Below are 12640 nucleotides of genomic sequence, written 5' to 3' on the forward strand. Positions count from 1 at the left end.
TATCATGAGAGGATATAGACATGTACAGGGGAAAGTTGAAGGAGACAAATAATTAGGAAAAGCCAAATAAGAAAGCCTTTTTCTTTAACATATTGATTGTATTATTGATTATAATTGTTTAACCAAATTAGGACAGTGTATTTGAAAAGCATTGATATCAACTTTAGGATATCCTATTTTTATTTAGATTTTGGGATGTTAAAAATGAAAATTAACTTTTTTTCAAAGAATATATTTATAAGATGCCAAAATATATAACAGGGGACCTAACAATAACTTTCATAAGAATTATTTTCTGGGCTCTTTAAAAAATACTATCCTTGATAAATCACATGGGGAGATCGGAAGCTCTGTGTGCAGTGATCTCAGAGTTTCCTTTACAGTAAGTGGTAAATAATGTCTTCTTTGTACTGCCAGCTGGTAGAGATAGCCCTTTGGAAGTTATTTTGATTTATCACATAGAGAACAAAGAATTGACATTTTTGTTTGTTTGTTTGTTTTGCATTTTCAGCCTGCAAGTTCTTCTTTGCCTCTCCATCTCACAGGACTGGAGAGGAACTGTATTTTCTGGGCATGAAAGTGGTGTTAGGATAAGGTTTAGTTGTATTCTGCTTGTCCTTCAACCTGGAGTTCACACGCTGGTATATAACTGTATCATAAAAGCTGATTGCTTGCCCCTGTAGCATTTATCCCTAGAGGGTTGATGGCATTGTCTTTTTCACAAGTAGGTTTGGAGTGAGGAGTAACAATGAAAATAATATTAAAAATTAATCTTCGCAGAGTGCTTTCTCTGTGCCAGGTCCTAGAGTAAGGGCTTTACATGCATGATTTCATTTAATCCTCCAAATCTTACATGCTGTTTACAAGCCAGCCCTTATTAACCATACCAGAAAGTATTTTCCAAAGCTTTTCAGCTTTATGTTCCTTTAAAAGAGGTGAGAATGTTTCCTTTGATTAGAATCAAACTTTTGGGGGTCAGTAAATAATTCAGCATGATATAGATAGTCATGCTCTATATTTGGGCTCAGATGGAGGGGGATGTTAGTGAAGTTAGCTCTTGGACATGACTTGAGAAGTTGAGGGGACAGCTGTTGCACATCTGGGCATAGTCAGATCATTCTGGTCCTGTTGTGTCCAAGAGCTTTGCTCTATTCCAGTCTTGGAATCGCTTTTCTTCCCCCATCTTTTTGTCTGCCCTATTATACTGGGGCAGTGGCAGGCAGTGTTCTCAGAGATGACTTAACCTTTGGCAGAGTGGCACGTGAACACTTTTCTGTTGAGACCAGAAGCATCTCCTAGGTACCTCAAGCTCCTGAATAGACAGGTCACAAGAACTAAGCAGCTCAGGTTTGAGTTAGGTTATATTATTGCTTGTGTAGGGATTGGATGACCCTGAAGAACTTTTCTAGTTCTGAGTTTTTATTATGGGATGTAAGTGTTGGGAGAGGTCCTTCTAAGAGGACCTTTTCTGGTTATTAATAGAAATTTACTGAAGCAAGGGCAGAAAGATGAAGCAGAGAGAGAGAGAGAGAGAAAGGTTGAAAGAAGAGATTCAGGCTCAGTGACATTAAGGAATTAGGTGGAACCTCTCTTTTTAGATTATTCATTGATTTTTAAGAAATATTTGAGAAGCATCTCCTGCTTCATTCCCTCCAAGCAGTATTTCTTCATATTTATTCTATAGTGTTTCGGTCCAGTGACTTACAGTGGCATTGGGTTCTGACAGGTGCATCCCAGGAACCCCTTTCTTCTTTACTCCTATTAGCATTTAATAGGGGCTTGTGAAGGGACTGGGTCTGGTGGGAGACAGGGATAGTTATGTAATAATAGGCAATAGAGTAGTGCATTGTCTGTGGACAATTTCAAAACAAAAATAAAATGAAAAGTTGGTCTGCTTTTCATTATCCCCATGCAAGGGCAAATCTGAACAATGTTAGTGACGAAACACTTGTCTTTGTAGGTTGACAGTTCCCATTGTGTCCCCCCATACCCCTGTTGTTGCTGTGTTTTGGTTAAGGGACGCTTAGTTCTGTATGAAATAGAGAAGGTATAGACCTCTGTCTTCACCATGATTTCTGCTCTTAGAAATCTAATAGCCTTTTCTTTCTTTTGTTTTCCCTGTGTCTGTGTGTGTGTAGGCAAGGAAACAGTTACTGTTCTTCCAGGAGCCTCTTATTTCTCCAGCGATGAATCATTTGCGATGATTAGAGGGTATGTAATAATGGAGCTCCTCATGGTTCCCACGGTGTGGAATGAGCTGAGTCATCCCTGAGTCTGTTAACAAGACTCCGAAAGATAACCACCTCTCGCAGCCGGAAAATGATCATGGACTTGCTTGGCTGCACCAAGATGTGAAATTATTCACATTGAATGTTGGCAGTTGGAACATGCAGCCTGCGATTATTAAAAGAACCTTCAAAGTGGAATATGTGTCTGTGTGCCAACTAAACTGAAGTAAACGTTTTTGAGGCTCTTTCTGAGGAGCCTAACGTTTTCTACAAACTGTGTTTTCATTTTCTAGCTAGTGTTTGCCTTCAAATCGAGCCCCATTTTCCCTTACCAAAGGAAACAAACTCACTGTGTACACCTGTTTTTAATTTGCTTTTGGAGACAATATAGGCTATAATTTTTAAAAAGAACTCTTAATAGTTATTTTTCTACATTAGCTTGAAGCCAGTCTATTTGGAAATCAAGTGTTGGGTGGAGGAAAGCAAATATATTTGGGGGCAGGGGGAGTAGGATTATTTAATTGCTGGCAATTTCAAGCAAAAGGGACATAAAACATGGAAGTTTGCTTTATATTTCTTCTCTGTCTTTCTCAGGGGACATGTCAATCTAACAATGCTAGGAGCCATGCAGGTTTCCAAATATGGTGACCTAGCTAACTGGATGATACCTGTAAGTAGGCATGTTTTCTTCTGAATTATGCCTGGGTTAGAATAACTGTTTCTGAAGTATTAATATTAAGAAGAATCTTGTCAGATTGCAATGAGTACAAATATAATTGTTACAAACGTAGATATTGTAATATGTATTTCTTATTTCAAATTTTAATAAAAATCAAATTTCTAATTCTCCTGAAAAATATTTAGCTTTGCCAGTTTACTATGTAATTGGAACTAAAAATAGATAAGATCAGAGTCAAAGCATAATTTTCCCTAGAAAAACAGAGAACTTCCTCAGAAGGTAAAAAATATGGGTTAATTATACTCTGATAAAAGTAAGAAATACAGATATTTATTATAACTAAGCTTTATAACTAGAAAGAGTAATTAATATGTTCACTAATTTTATGTTAATTGTATTCTTTTCTTATTCACAGTGGGTAAAATCCTCTCTTGATTAGTCATGTGACCCTATGAGTAATCAATCACATTGTCTTCTATTACCGAATACAAAACCTGTGATATTTAAACATGTCTGTGAAATGCAAACAGTTTTCATTTACTAACGATCTAAATCAAGGAAGAAACCTCTTGAAATTAGCTTTGGAAAAAAGACTATAATCAGTTGATTTATGAGTGTAGTTCTTTACATTCCAGAGTGTGGTTCTTTATATATGTAGGCAAACAATGAGTGTCCATGATTATGAGCTCATTTTTTTCAGGTTACTCTTTTAATGTGTATCTTTAAAGGTTTCTGTGTGTTTCTCTGAAGCTTGAGCTAAAAAATATTTTGTTTAACTGAGGTTGGTGTTCTATAATGAAAGGTGTTTTTCTTTTTTTTTTTTAATTTCTTAGTTTTTCCTGCTCATTTTTTGAGGAGGGTGAATTAATGTAGTTGATAACAATGGTAGAGATTGTATTAGTTTAGCTTTTTTGAACTATGATCTCTTGAAACATTATTTTAAAATTTCAGTTATTATTACAGCTCAGGTTCTCAAACTTGGTTGCATATTGGAAGCACCTGGGAATTTTTAAAAATGGTGATGCCTCTGGCCCATCATTAATTTCCAGTTTAATCTGGAATATAACCTGGGAACTGGTCATTTTAAAAGCAATCCTATATGGTGATGATATGTAACCACATTTGAAAATCAAGTTTGAGTGTATTAAAGAATGATCATCAATCATATTTAAAATATAAAGGGAAAATATCATTGACCCATTAATAGTAAGAACACTTAGCAAATTATGAATTATATTGTTATTCTGAATTAGCCATAGTTATAAGAGTTGGCAACTTTTGGAGGCTTTGAAGAAATCAGGGGGTCTCCTGAGCATTATACAGTAAGTCAGATTGATACTTTATAGGAATGTTTGGGTAGAAAGAGTGTATTTCAAATTTTAGAACAATGCTAATAGAGGGTAGTAGAAGGAGCATAAAATAGCAAGCCCTGAGTTTTAGCCCTGACTCTAAGGTTATAATACATATCATAGAGCTTGACACAGTATATGCTAGATAAATGGGTTGTTATTATTTGATAAGTTAAGAAGGAGAAGTTGGAGATGCCTGGCAGAGGATGGAAGAGGATTGGTTACTGTGAACAGAAGCAAGAGAGTTCAAAGTAGAGTCTATTTCTCTGGACTATTAGTGAGTTTTAAAATCACAGAAACAAGTCCAACATATTTTTGCTTTCAGGGAACCTGGGCATCTTTAACAAGCTACTATACAATTTGTTTTTATTATGATTTAGCACACAGTGAGACTAGAAGCTCTCATGGTGAGAGTATGCATTATGTAGTTGTCATTTGTAGGAAAGATTTTCCAACATGTATCATGGTTTTATATATCCTATGAAGATTGCTGTGAATGATTAAAACATCAGTGTTTGTTACACTTTGTGATTTTCCTAATATAGTTTGGAGATCATGCTTTTGCAAAGGACTGGATCTAGTGGAGCAGCAATAGAGAACTCTGGAGTTCTGAAGGGGTGTGGAGAAAAATTAAGCTTAAAAAGTGTTCTTGTGTCTGGTTCCACTCTTTTGGTCATGGAAGTTAGTAGTGTCTTTTCTGAATGAGCATTTCTTTTGTTCTTTTAGAATTTTACTGACGGCTGTGCTGGGTCTTGATTGCTGCGCAGGCTTTTCTCTAGTTGTGGTGAGCGCTACTCTCTAGTTGCAGTGGATGGGTTTTTCTTTGCGGTGACTTTTCTTGTTGGAAAGAACGGTCTCTAGGCTCACAGGCTTCAGTGGCTGCAGCTCTCCGCCTCTAGAGTGCTTGCCCAGTAGTTGTGGTGCATGGGCTCAGTTGCTCCACAGCAGGTGAGGTCTTCCCAGATCAGGGATTGAATCCCTGTCTCCTGCATTGGCAGGCAGATTCTTTACCCCTCAGCCACCAAGGAAGCCCTCTTTTGTTCTTTTAGTAATTGATAATCACTTCTGGGACTCTTTGTATGTGATACATGGTATATATTTTGCTTCCTTTGGATTCAAGATAGCTTAAGAGTCAAGACCATGAGCTTTAATTTGGAAGAAATCTGATTTGAATTTCAGCTCTACCCCTTAAAAATTACACAATCTGGAGTACATGTTTTTGTTAGGATTAAATGAAAATGAAAAGTGAAGACTCAAAGCACTCCATAAATAGTGGCTATTATTTTTAACTTCTTCATTTACTATTGCTTAACATTGAGAGGGAATATTTGCCTCAAAAAACACTGGTGTAAGCAAGACTATTTTACAGTAACTGTAAAACCTGTGTATCCAAATTCATATTCAAGTACCAGATCTGAGGACACATTTCTTGTTTTTATTGGTTATGGATAACAGCCTAGCCTCCTTATGTAGTTTCAGTGAGCTATCTATTTCTGTTTGCCCTAAAGATTTATGTTGATTTATAAAATTTAGATATATTTTTATTGCAAGACCTGGCAGTCAAGGCGCTGAAGGGTTCAGCTTTATTATATCATTTTTCATTTACTTTTATTTTTTTACTGAGTTTTTAATAATCTTTCAATGGCTATAAAGTCTTGAGTTTCTCTGCACCGTATCATCTCCATCAATCATTACAATGTCAGATTGTAATAAACTTTAAGCTTTTAAGGCAAGCAAATGGTGTGGATGCTATTTGTCTTATCCTCTAATAGCTTCTTAGTATGCAGCATGGGTCCTGTTTTCACAGATTTTTGAAAATTCTGCCCTGAGCATACAAAGAGAGAAAATGTGACAGAACAGTGATTGGCTCTTTCTAGTTCCTTGATGATGGTAACCCTAGGCAAGCTGCAGAAATATGAGAAGATGTGTAGTCTGTTGACTCTCCATCCAGAGCTGGATGGCTCTTCTAATGCTTATTTCTATGAAACAGCTGCTATAGATGATAGACTTGTGAGGGGAACTAGATGTGTATGACCTACTATGGAAGCTGATTATTAAAGGCATGCAATAGCTGCCCTCTGGACAAGTTGCTGTATCTGAGCTGAACGTAACAGCTGAGGACCTGCTCCTTCTACACGGGGAGAACAGAAATGAGGGATTCTTGGAACAAACACGAATAGGATGTTTAGGTGTTTGTTTTTCCCTCATATATTTCATTTCTTAGTGCGTTTTAGAAGATTAAGCACAAATCAACGTCATATTCATGTGTGCTATATGTATGAGTGCATAACATTGATTTGGTCTCTTAGATATGATGCCTGTTTTAAATAAGCTAATTCTCTAGTCTTCCTACTTGTACAGCTGAGGGGAAGGGCTTGTGCTCAACATTTAATCTCATGGTTTAGATGCATGAAGTATAGCCCATATATTAAACTGTAGGTGCAGATACAGAAATATAAAGATTATTCTGTGGATAGATACAAACACAGATCTAGATAGTTGTTTTAAGATATTGGTGTCTTGTCCATTCGTCCCAATGCTCAGGCAGCTGCAAACCATGGGCAAGGAAAAAGGACAGGTGGGAAATATGTGTACTGTAACAATTATTCAGTAGTACTTTTGCTCCATCAGTTTAATGTAATAGAAACTACAGAACTTTGGGGTTAGATATACCTGTTCTTAAGTACTGAAGTGAAAGTGTTAATCTCTCAGTCATGTCAGTCGCTCAGTCGTGTCCAATTCTTTGCGACCCCATGGACTATAAGCTGGGCTGCCCAGGGGGCACCAGTGGTAAAGAACTCGCCTGCCAGTGCAAAACCTGCATCACATGTAGGTTTGATCCCTGGGTCGGGAAGATACCCTGGGAGGAAGGCATGGCAACTCACTCCAGTATTTGCCTAGAGAATTCCATGGACATAAGAGCCTGGCAGGCTACAGTCCATAGGGTCAAAGAGAGTCGGACACGACTGAAGTGACTTAGGATGCACACAGAGACTGCAGCCCACCAGGCTCCTCTGTCTATGGAATTGTCTAAGCAAGAGTACTGAAGTGGGTTGCCAGTCCCTTCTCCAGGGGTTCTTTCTGACCCAGGGAGTGAACCTAGATCTCCCTTATTGCAGGCAGATTCTTTACCATCTGAGCCACCAGGGAAGCCTTGCTTAAGAACTGGTTCTGTCATCACAGATGATACTGTGAAAGTGCTGGACTCAATATGCCAGCAAATTTGGAAAACTCAGCAGTGGCCACAGGATTGGAAAAGGTCAGTTTTCATTCCAATCCCAAAGAAAGGCAATGCCAAAGAATGCTCAAACTACCACACAATTTGCACTCATCTCACATGCTACTAAAGTAATGCTCAAAATTCTCCAAGGCAGGCTTCAGCAATACGTGAACCATGAACTTCCTGATGTTCAAGCTGGTTTTAGAAAAGGCAGAGGAATCAGAGATCAAATTGCCAACATCTGCTGGATCATGGAAAAAGCCGGAGAGTTCCAGAAAAACATCTATTTCTGCCTTATTGACTATGTCAAAGCCTTTGACTGTGTGGATCACAAGAAACTGTGGAAAATTCTGAAAGAGATGGGAATACCAGACCACCTAACCTGCCTCTTGAGAAATCTGTATGCAGGCCAGGAAGCAACAGTTAGAACTGGACATGGAACAACATACTGGTTCCAAATAGGAAAAGGAGAATGCCGAGGCTGTATATTGTCACCCTGCTTATTTAACTTCTATGCAGAGTACATCATGAGAAATGCTGGACTGGAAGAAGCACAAGCTGGAATCAAGATTGCTGGGAGAAATATCAATAACCTCAGATATGCAGATGACACCACCCTTAATGGCAGAAAGTGAAGAGGAGCTAAAAAGCCTCTTGATGAAAGTGAAGAGTGAAAAAGTTGGCCTAAAGCTCAACATTCAGAAAACGAAGATCATGGCATCTGGTCCCATCACTTCATGGGAAATAGATGGGGAAACAGTGGAAACAGTGTCAGACTTTATTTTTTTGGGCTCCAGAATCACTGCAGATGGTGACTGCAGCCATGAAATTGAAAGATGCTTACTCCTTGGAAGAAAAGTTATGAGCAACCTAGATAACATACTGAAAAGCAGAGACATTACTTTGCCAGCAAAGGTCTGTCTAGTCAAGGCTATGGTTTTTCCAGTGGTCATGTATGGATGTGAGTGAGTGGTCATGTATGGACTGTGAAGATAGCTGAGTGTCAAAGAATTGATGGTTTTGAAATGTGGTGTTGGAGAAGACTCTTGAGAGTCCCTTGGACTGCAAGGAGATCCAGCTAGTCCATTCTAAAGGAGATCAGCCCTGGGTGTTCTTTGGAAGGAATGATGCTAAAGCTGAAACTCTAATACTTTGGTCACCTCATGCGAAGAGTTGACTCATTGGAAAAGACTCTGATGCTGGGAGGGATTCGGGGCAGGAGAAGGGGACGACAGAGGATGAAATGGCTGGATGGCATCACTGACTCGATGGACATGAGTCTGAGTGACCTCCAGGAGTTGGTGATGGACAGGCAGCCTGGCGTGCTGCGATTCATGGGGTCGCAAAGATTCGGACATGACTGAGAGACTGAACTGAACAAATTAGGTTAACCTTGATATATTCATTTGTAAAATAATAACATTTAACTCATGTGCTTGCTTTGGGGATTTAGTTAGCTCATTCATTCAAAAATATCTATTAGATGTGTATTAAGGGCCATGCTCTGAATTTCTCTCTAAGCACTGTATCAGTAACAGCCCACAAATTTTTGTCTATTTTGTTTTATTATTATTCTCTTCAGGATCTTTTAAATCTCTTTTGTGGTTTTTTTCCCATGACCTATTGGTTACTTAAAAGTATGTCATTTAATTTCAAAATATTTGGTGATTTTCCACAAAACTTTGTGCTAGTTTCTAGTTTAATTCTCTTGAAGTTAGAGTACATACTTTAAGTTTGAGATGTATGTGCAGCCTAGACTATAATTTATCTTTTTGACTGTTCCATCTGTTTCCATTCTTGAAAAGAATGTGTATTCTGCTCTTGTTGGCTAGAGCGTTCTATAACTGTCAATTAGGTCAAGTAGGCTGATGGTGTGGTTCATGCCTACTGTGCCTTTCAATCAGTTACTGAGAGAAGAACATTGAAATCTTGAGTTATAATTGTACGTTTGTATAATTCTCCTTTCAGTTATATCACTTTTTACTTCATATATTTTAGAGCTCCATTGTAGTAGTACTTAAGATTGTCATATTCTTTTAACAAATTGACCTTTTTAAAATATTATGTTTTTCTTTATCTCTGATAATATTTCTTATTCTGAAGCTGACTGTCTTAATATTAATATGATCACTCTGCATGGTATATCTTTTCCCATTCTTCTACCTATAACCTGTCTTTACATTTAAGTGAGTTTTTGCAGTTAACATATATAGTTAGATTTTGTTTTTTTATCCAGTCTTGACTTATTTTCTTATATATATCTTAGTGGTTCTCTCAAGGTTTGCAGTACAGGCCATCTTTTATTTATCACAGTCTATTTCAAGTTATATCACTTTATATATAATGAAAGAACCATACAGCTATAAACTTATATTCTATGTTATCTTATTTGCTATTTAGTCATATGTTTTATTCTGCATGTGTTATAAATCCATGGTGCATGCATGTGTGCTAAGTCACTTCAGTTTTGTCCAGCTTTTGCAATTCTGTAGACTGTAGCCCGCCAGGCTCCTCTGTCCATGGGGATTCTCAAGGCAAGAATACTGGAGTGGGTTGCCATGCCCTCCTCCAGGAGAAGTTCCCAACCCAGGGATTGAACCTGTGTCTCTTATGTCCTCTGCTTTGACAGGCAGATTCTTTATTACTAGTGCCACCTGGGAAGCCCCATAAATCCATGGTACTTTGTTACTATTTTGCTCTAAACAGTCAAGTCTCTTTTAAAGAGATTGAAAGTGAGAAAAATATTGTTTATAATTTATGTATATAAATTATGTATTTTATCTATTTTCCCTGTATATTTGCTCTTTCCTTCAGTTTTCCTTTACATCAATTCAGAATGCCATCTGATCTTATTGTCTGTCTGCTGGAAGGACATCCTTTGATTTTTTTTTTTAATGCAAGTCTTACAGATGTTATTCAGGTTGATTCTTTCAGTATTTGCTTTAAAAAATTTTTTTTTTAATTTATGTAAAATTTGCTCTTAAGCTCTTTGAGATTAGTTGACAGCAGCCTTTAGTTTCAGTCTGATTAGCTCCACTACTCATACTGTTTCTTTCTGAGGACACTACCTGATGTCCATGGCATTTCCCCTTTGGCTAGTGGGAATGTGAATTATTCTCAGTCCTGTGTGAATTCTGGACATTTTTCACCTAATATTTCTAGTGATTCTTCCTCAGGCCTCGGATAATCTTTTCTTGTAATATATACACATCATTACTCTGGTAAACCACTTGAGTTCACCTTTTGCAAATCTTCTAAGCTCTCTCTCTGAAAAGCAAGCTCCCCTCTGGTATTTTGAGATCTCAAGTCAAATTCTAGTTGATCAGAGATCTCAACCCAAATGAGGCAGCTGGACTTCTGATTTCCCCTCCTTGCTGCAGGCTGGAAACTCTCTAGACAGTAGCCTGGGCAGTTGCGGGCCCATCTCTCATTGGCTTTCTTTTTCTCAGAGATCACAGTCCTGTACTGTCTGCTCTCTGATGTCTGAAAGATGCTTTTTCTATTTTTTTCTGTATTTCTTTTAAAAAAATTATTTATTTGTATTTATTTGGCTGTTTTGGGTCTTAATTGCACGTTATCTTTAGTTGTGGTATGTGGGCTTAGTTGCTCCGTGCCATGTAGGATCTTAGTTCCCTGACAAAGAATTGATCCCGTGTCCCCTGCACTGCAAGGTAGATTATATTTTTTTTTAATTAATTAGTTTATTTTAATTGGAGGATAATTACAATATTGTGATGGTTTTTGCCATACATCAGCATGAATCAGCTATGGGTGTACATGTGTCCACCCCATCCTGAACCCCCCCTTACACCTCCCTCCCCACCCTATCCCTCTGGATTGTCCCAGAGCACTGACTTTGAATGCCCTGCTTTATGCATTGAACTTGCATGGGTCATCTGTTGTACATATGACAATGTACATGTTTCAATGCTGTTCTGTCAAATCATCCCACCCTTGCCTTCTCCCACTGAGTCCAAAAGTCTGTTCCTAACATCTGTATGTCTTTTGCTGCCCAGCATGTAGGTTGTTGTTACCCTCTTCCTAAGTTCCATATATATGCATTTATATACAGTGCTTGTCTTTTTCTTTCTGACTTCTCTCTGTATAACAGGCTCCAGTTTCATCCACCTGATTAGAACTGATTCAAATGCATTCCTTTTTATAGCTGAGCAATATTCCATCGTGTATATGTATCACAACTTCCTTATCCACTGATCTGCTGATGGACATCTAGGTGGCTTCCATGTCCTAGCTATTGTAAATACTCCTGCAGTGAACATTGGGGTACATGTGTCTCTTTCGATTCTGGTTTCCTTGGAGTGTATGCCCAGCAGTGGGATTCCTGGGTCATAAAGAAGTTCTGTTTCTAGTTTTTTAAGGAATCTTCACACTCTTCTCCATAGTGGCTGTACCAGTTTGCATTCCCACCCACAGTGAAAGTTGAGAAGGCACTGGTGACCCACTGCAGTACTCTTGCCTGGAAAATCCCATGGAATGAGGAGCCTGGTGGGCTGCCATCTATGGGGTCGCACAGAGTCAGACATGACTGACATAACTTAGCAGCAGCAACAGTGTAAGAGGGTTCCCTTTCTCCACAACATCTCCAGCATTTATTCTTTGTAGACTTTTTTTTTTGTAGATGATGGCCCTTCTGACCGGCATGAAATGATACCTCATTTACATTTCTCTAATAGTGAGTGACGTTGAGCATCTTTTCTTGTATTTATTACCATATGTATATCTTCTTTGGAGAAGAGTGTGTTTAGGTCTTTTGCCCACTTTTTGATCAGGTTGGTTGTTTTTCTGGTGTTGAGATGCATGGGCTGCTTTGTATATTTTGGAGATTAATTCTTTGTCAGGTGTTTCACTTGCTATTATTTTCTCCCAGCAAGGTGGGTTCTAAACCACTGGACCACCAGGGAAGTCCCTATCTGATTTTCTAATTGTTTAAAACCATTAATTATATTTTTGAACTTTGGTCTTTATATAGTTCTTAGATGATTTTCCTAGTGTGAATCCCTAGTAATAGAACATCGTGGTCAATTTTTAGGGTTTTTGAAACTTACTGAATTCTTGTCAAAAGACTGTCTCAATTTACACTCATACTGTTTTCACTCTATCATCAACACTGGTATCAGTTTTTATTTGTTTTTCTTGTTATTCT

General features: G+C 38.0%; 1 protein-coding gene across 4 annotated transcripts in view; it reads left to right on the forward strand.

The window, feature by feature from the left end:
* The window catches only part of OXCT1 (3-oxoacid CoA-transferase 1), a 163371-nt gene that overhangs the window by 83257 nt on the left and 67474 nt on the right, over nucleotides 1–12640 (forward strand). For all 4 annotated transcript variants that reach the window (XM_004017014.6, XM_060400459.1, XM_042233822.2 and 1 more), the window contains exons 12-13: nucleotides 2139–2211; nucleotides 2823–2898. In XM_004017014.6, the coding sequence (XP_004017063.1) occupies nucleotides 2139–2211; nucleotides 2823–2898 (149 nt within the window). The remainder of the gene's footprint in view (nucleotides 1–2138; nucleotides 2212–2822; nucleotides 2899–12640) is intronic.

The sequence above is a fragment of the Ovis aries genome, chromosome 16 (genome assembly GCF_016772045.2).
Source record: "Ovis aries strain OAR_USU_Benz2616 breed Rambouillet chromosome 16, ARS-UI_Ramb_v3.0, whole genome shotgun sequence".
Lineage (NCBI taxonomy): Eukaryota > Metazoa > Chordata > Mammalia > Artiodactyla > Bovidae > Ovis > Ovis aries.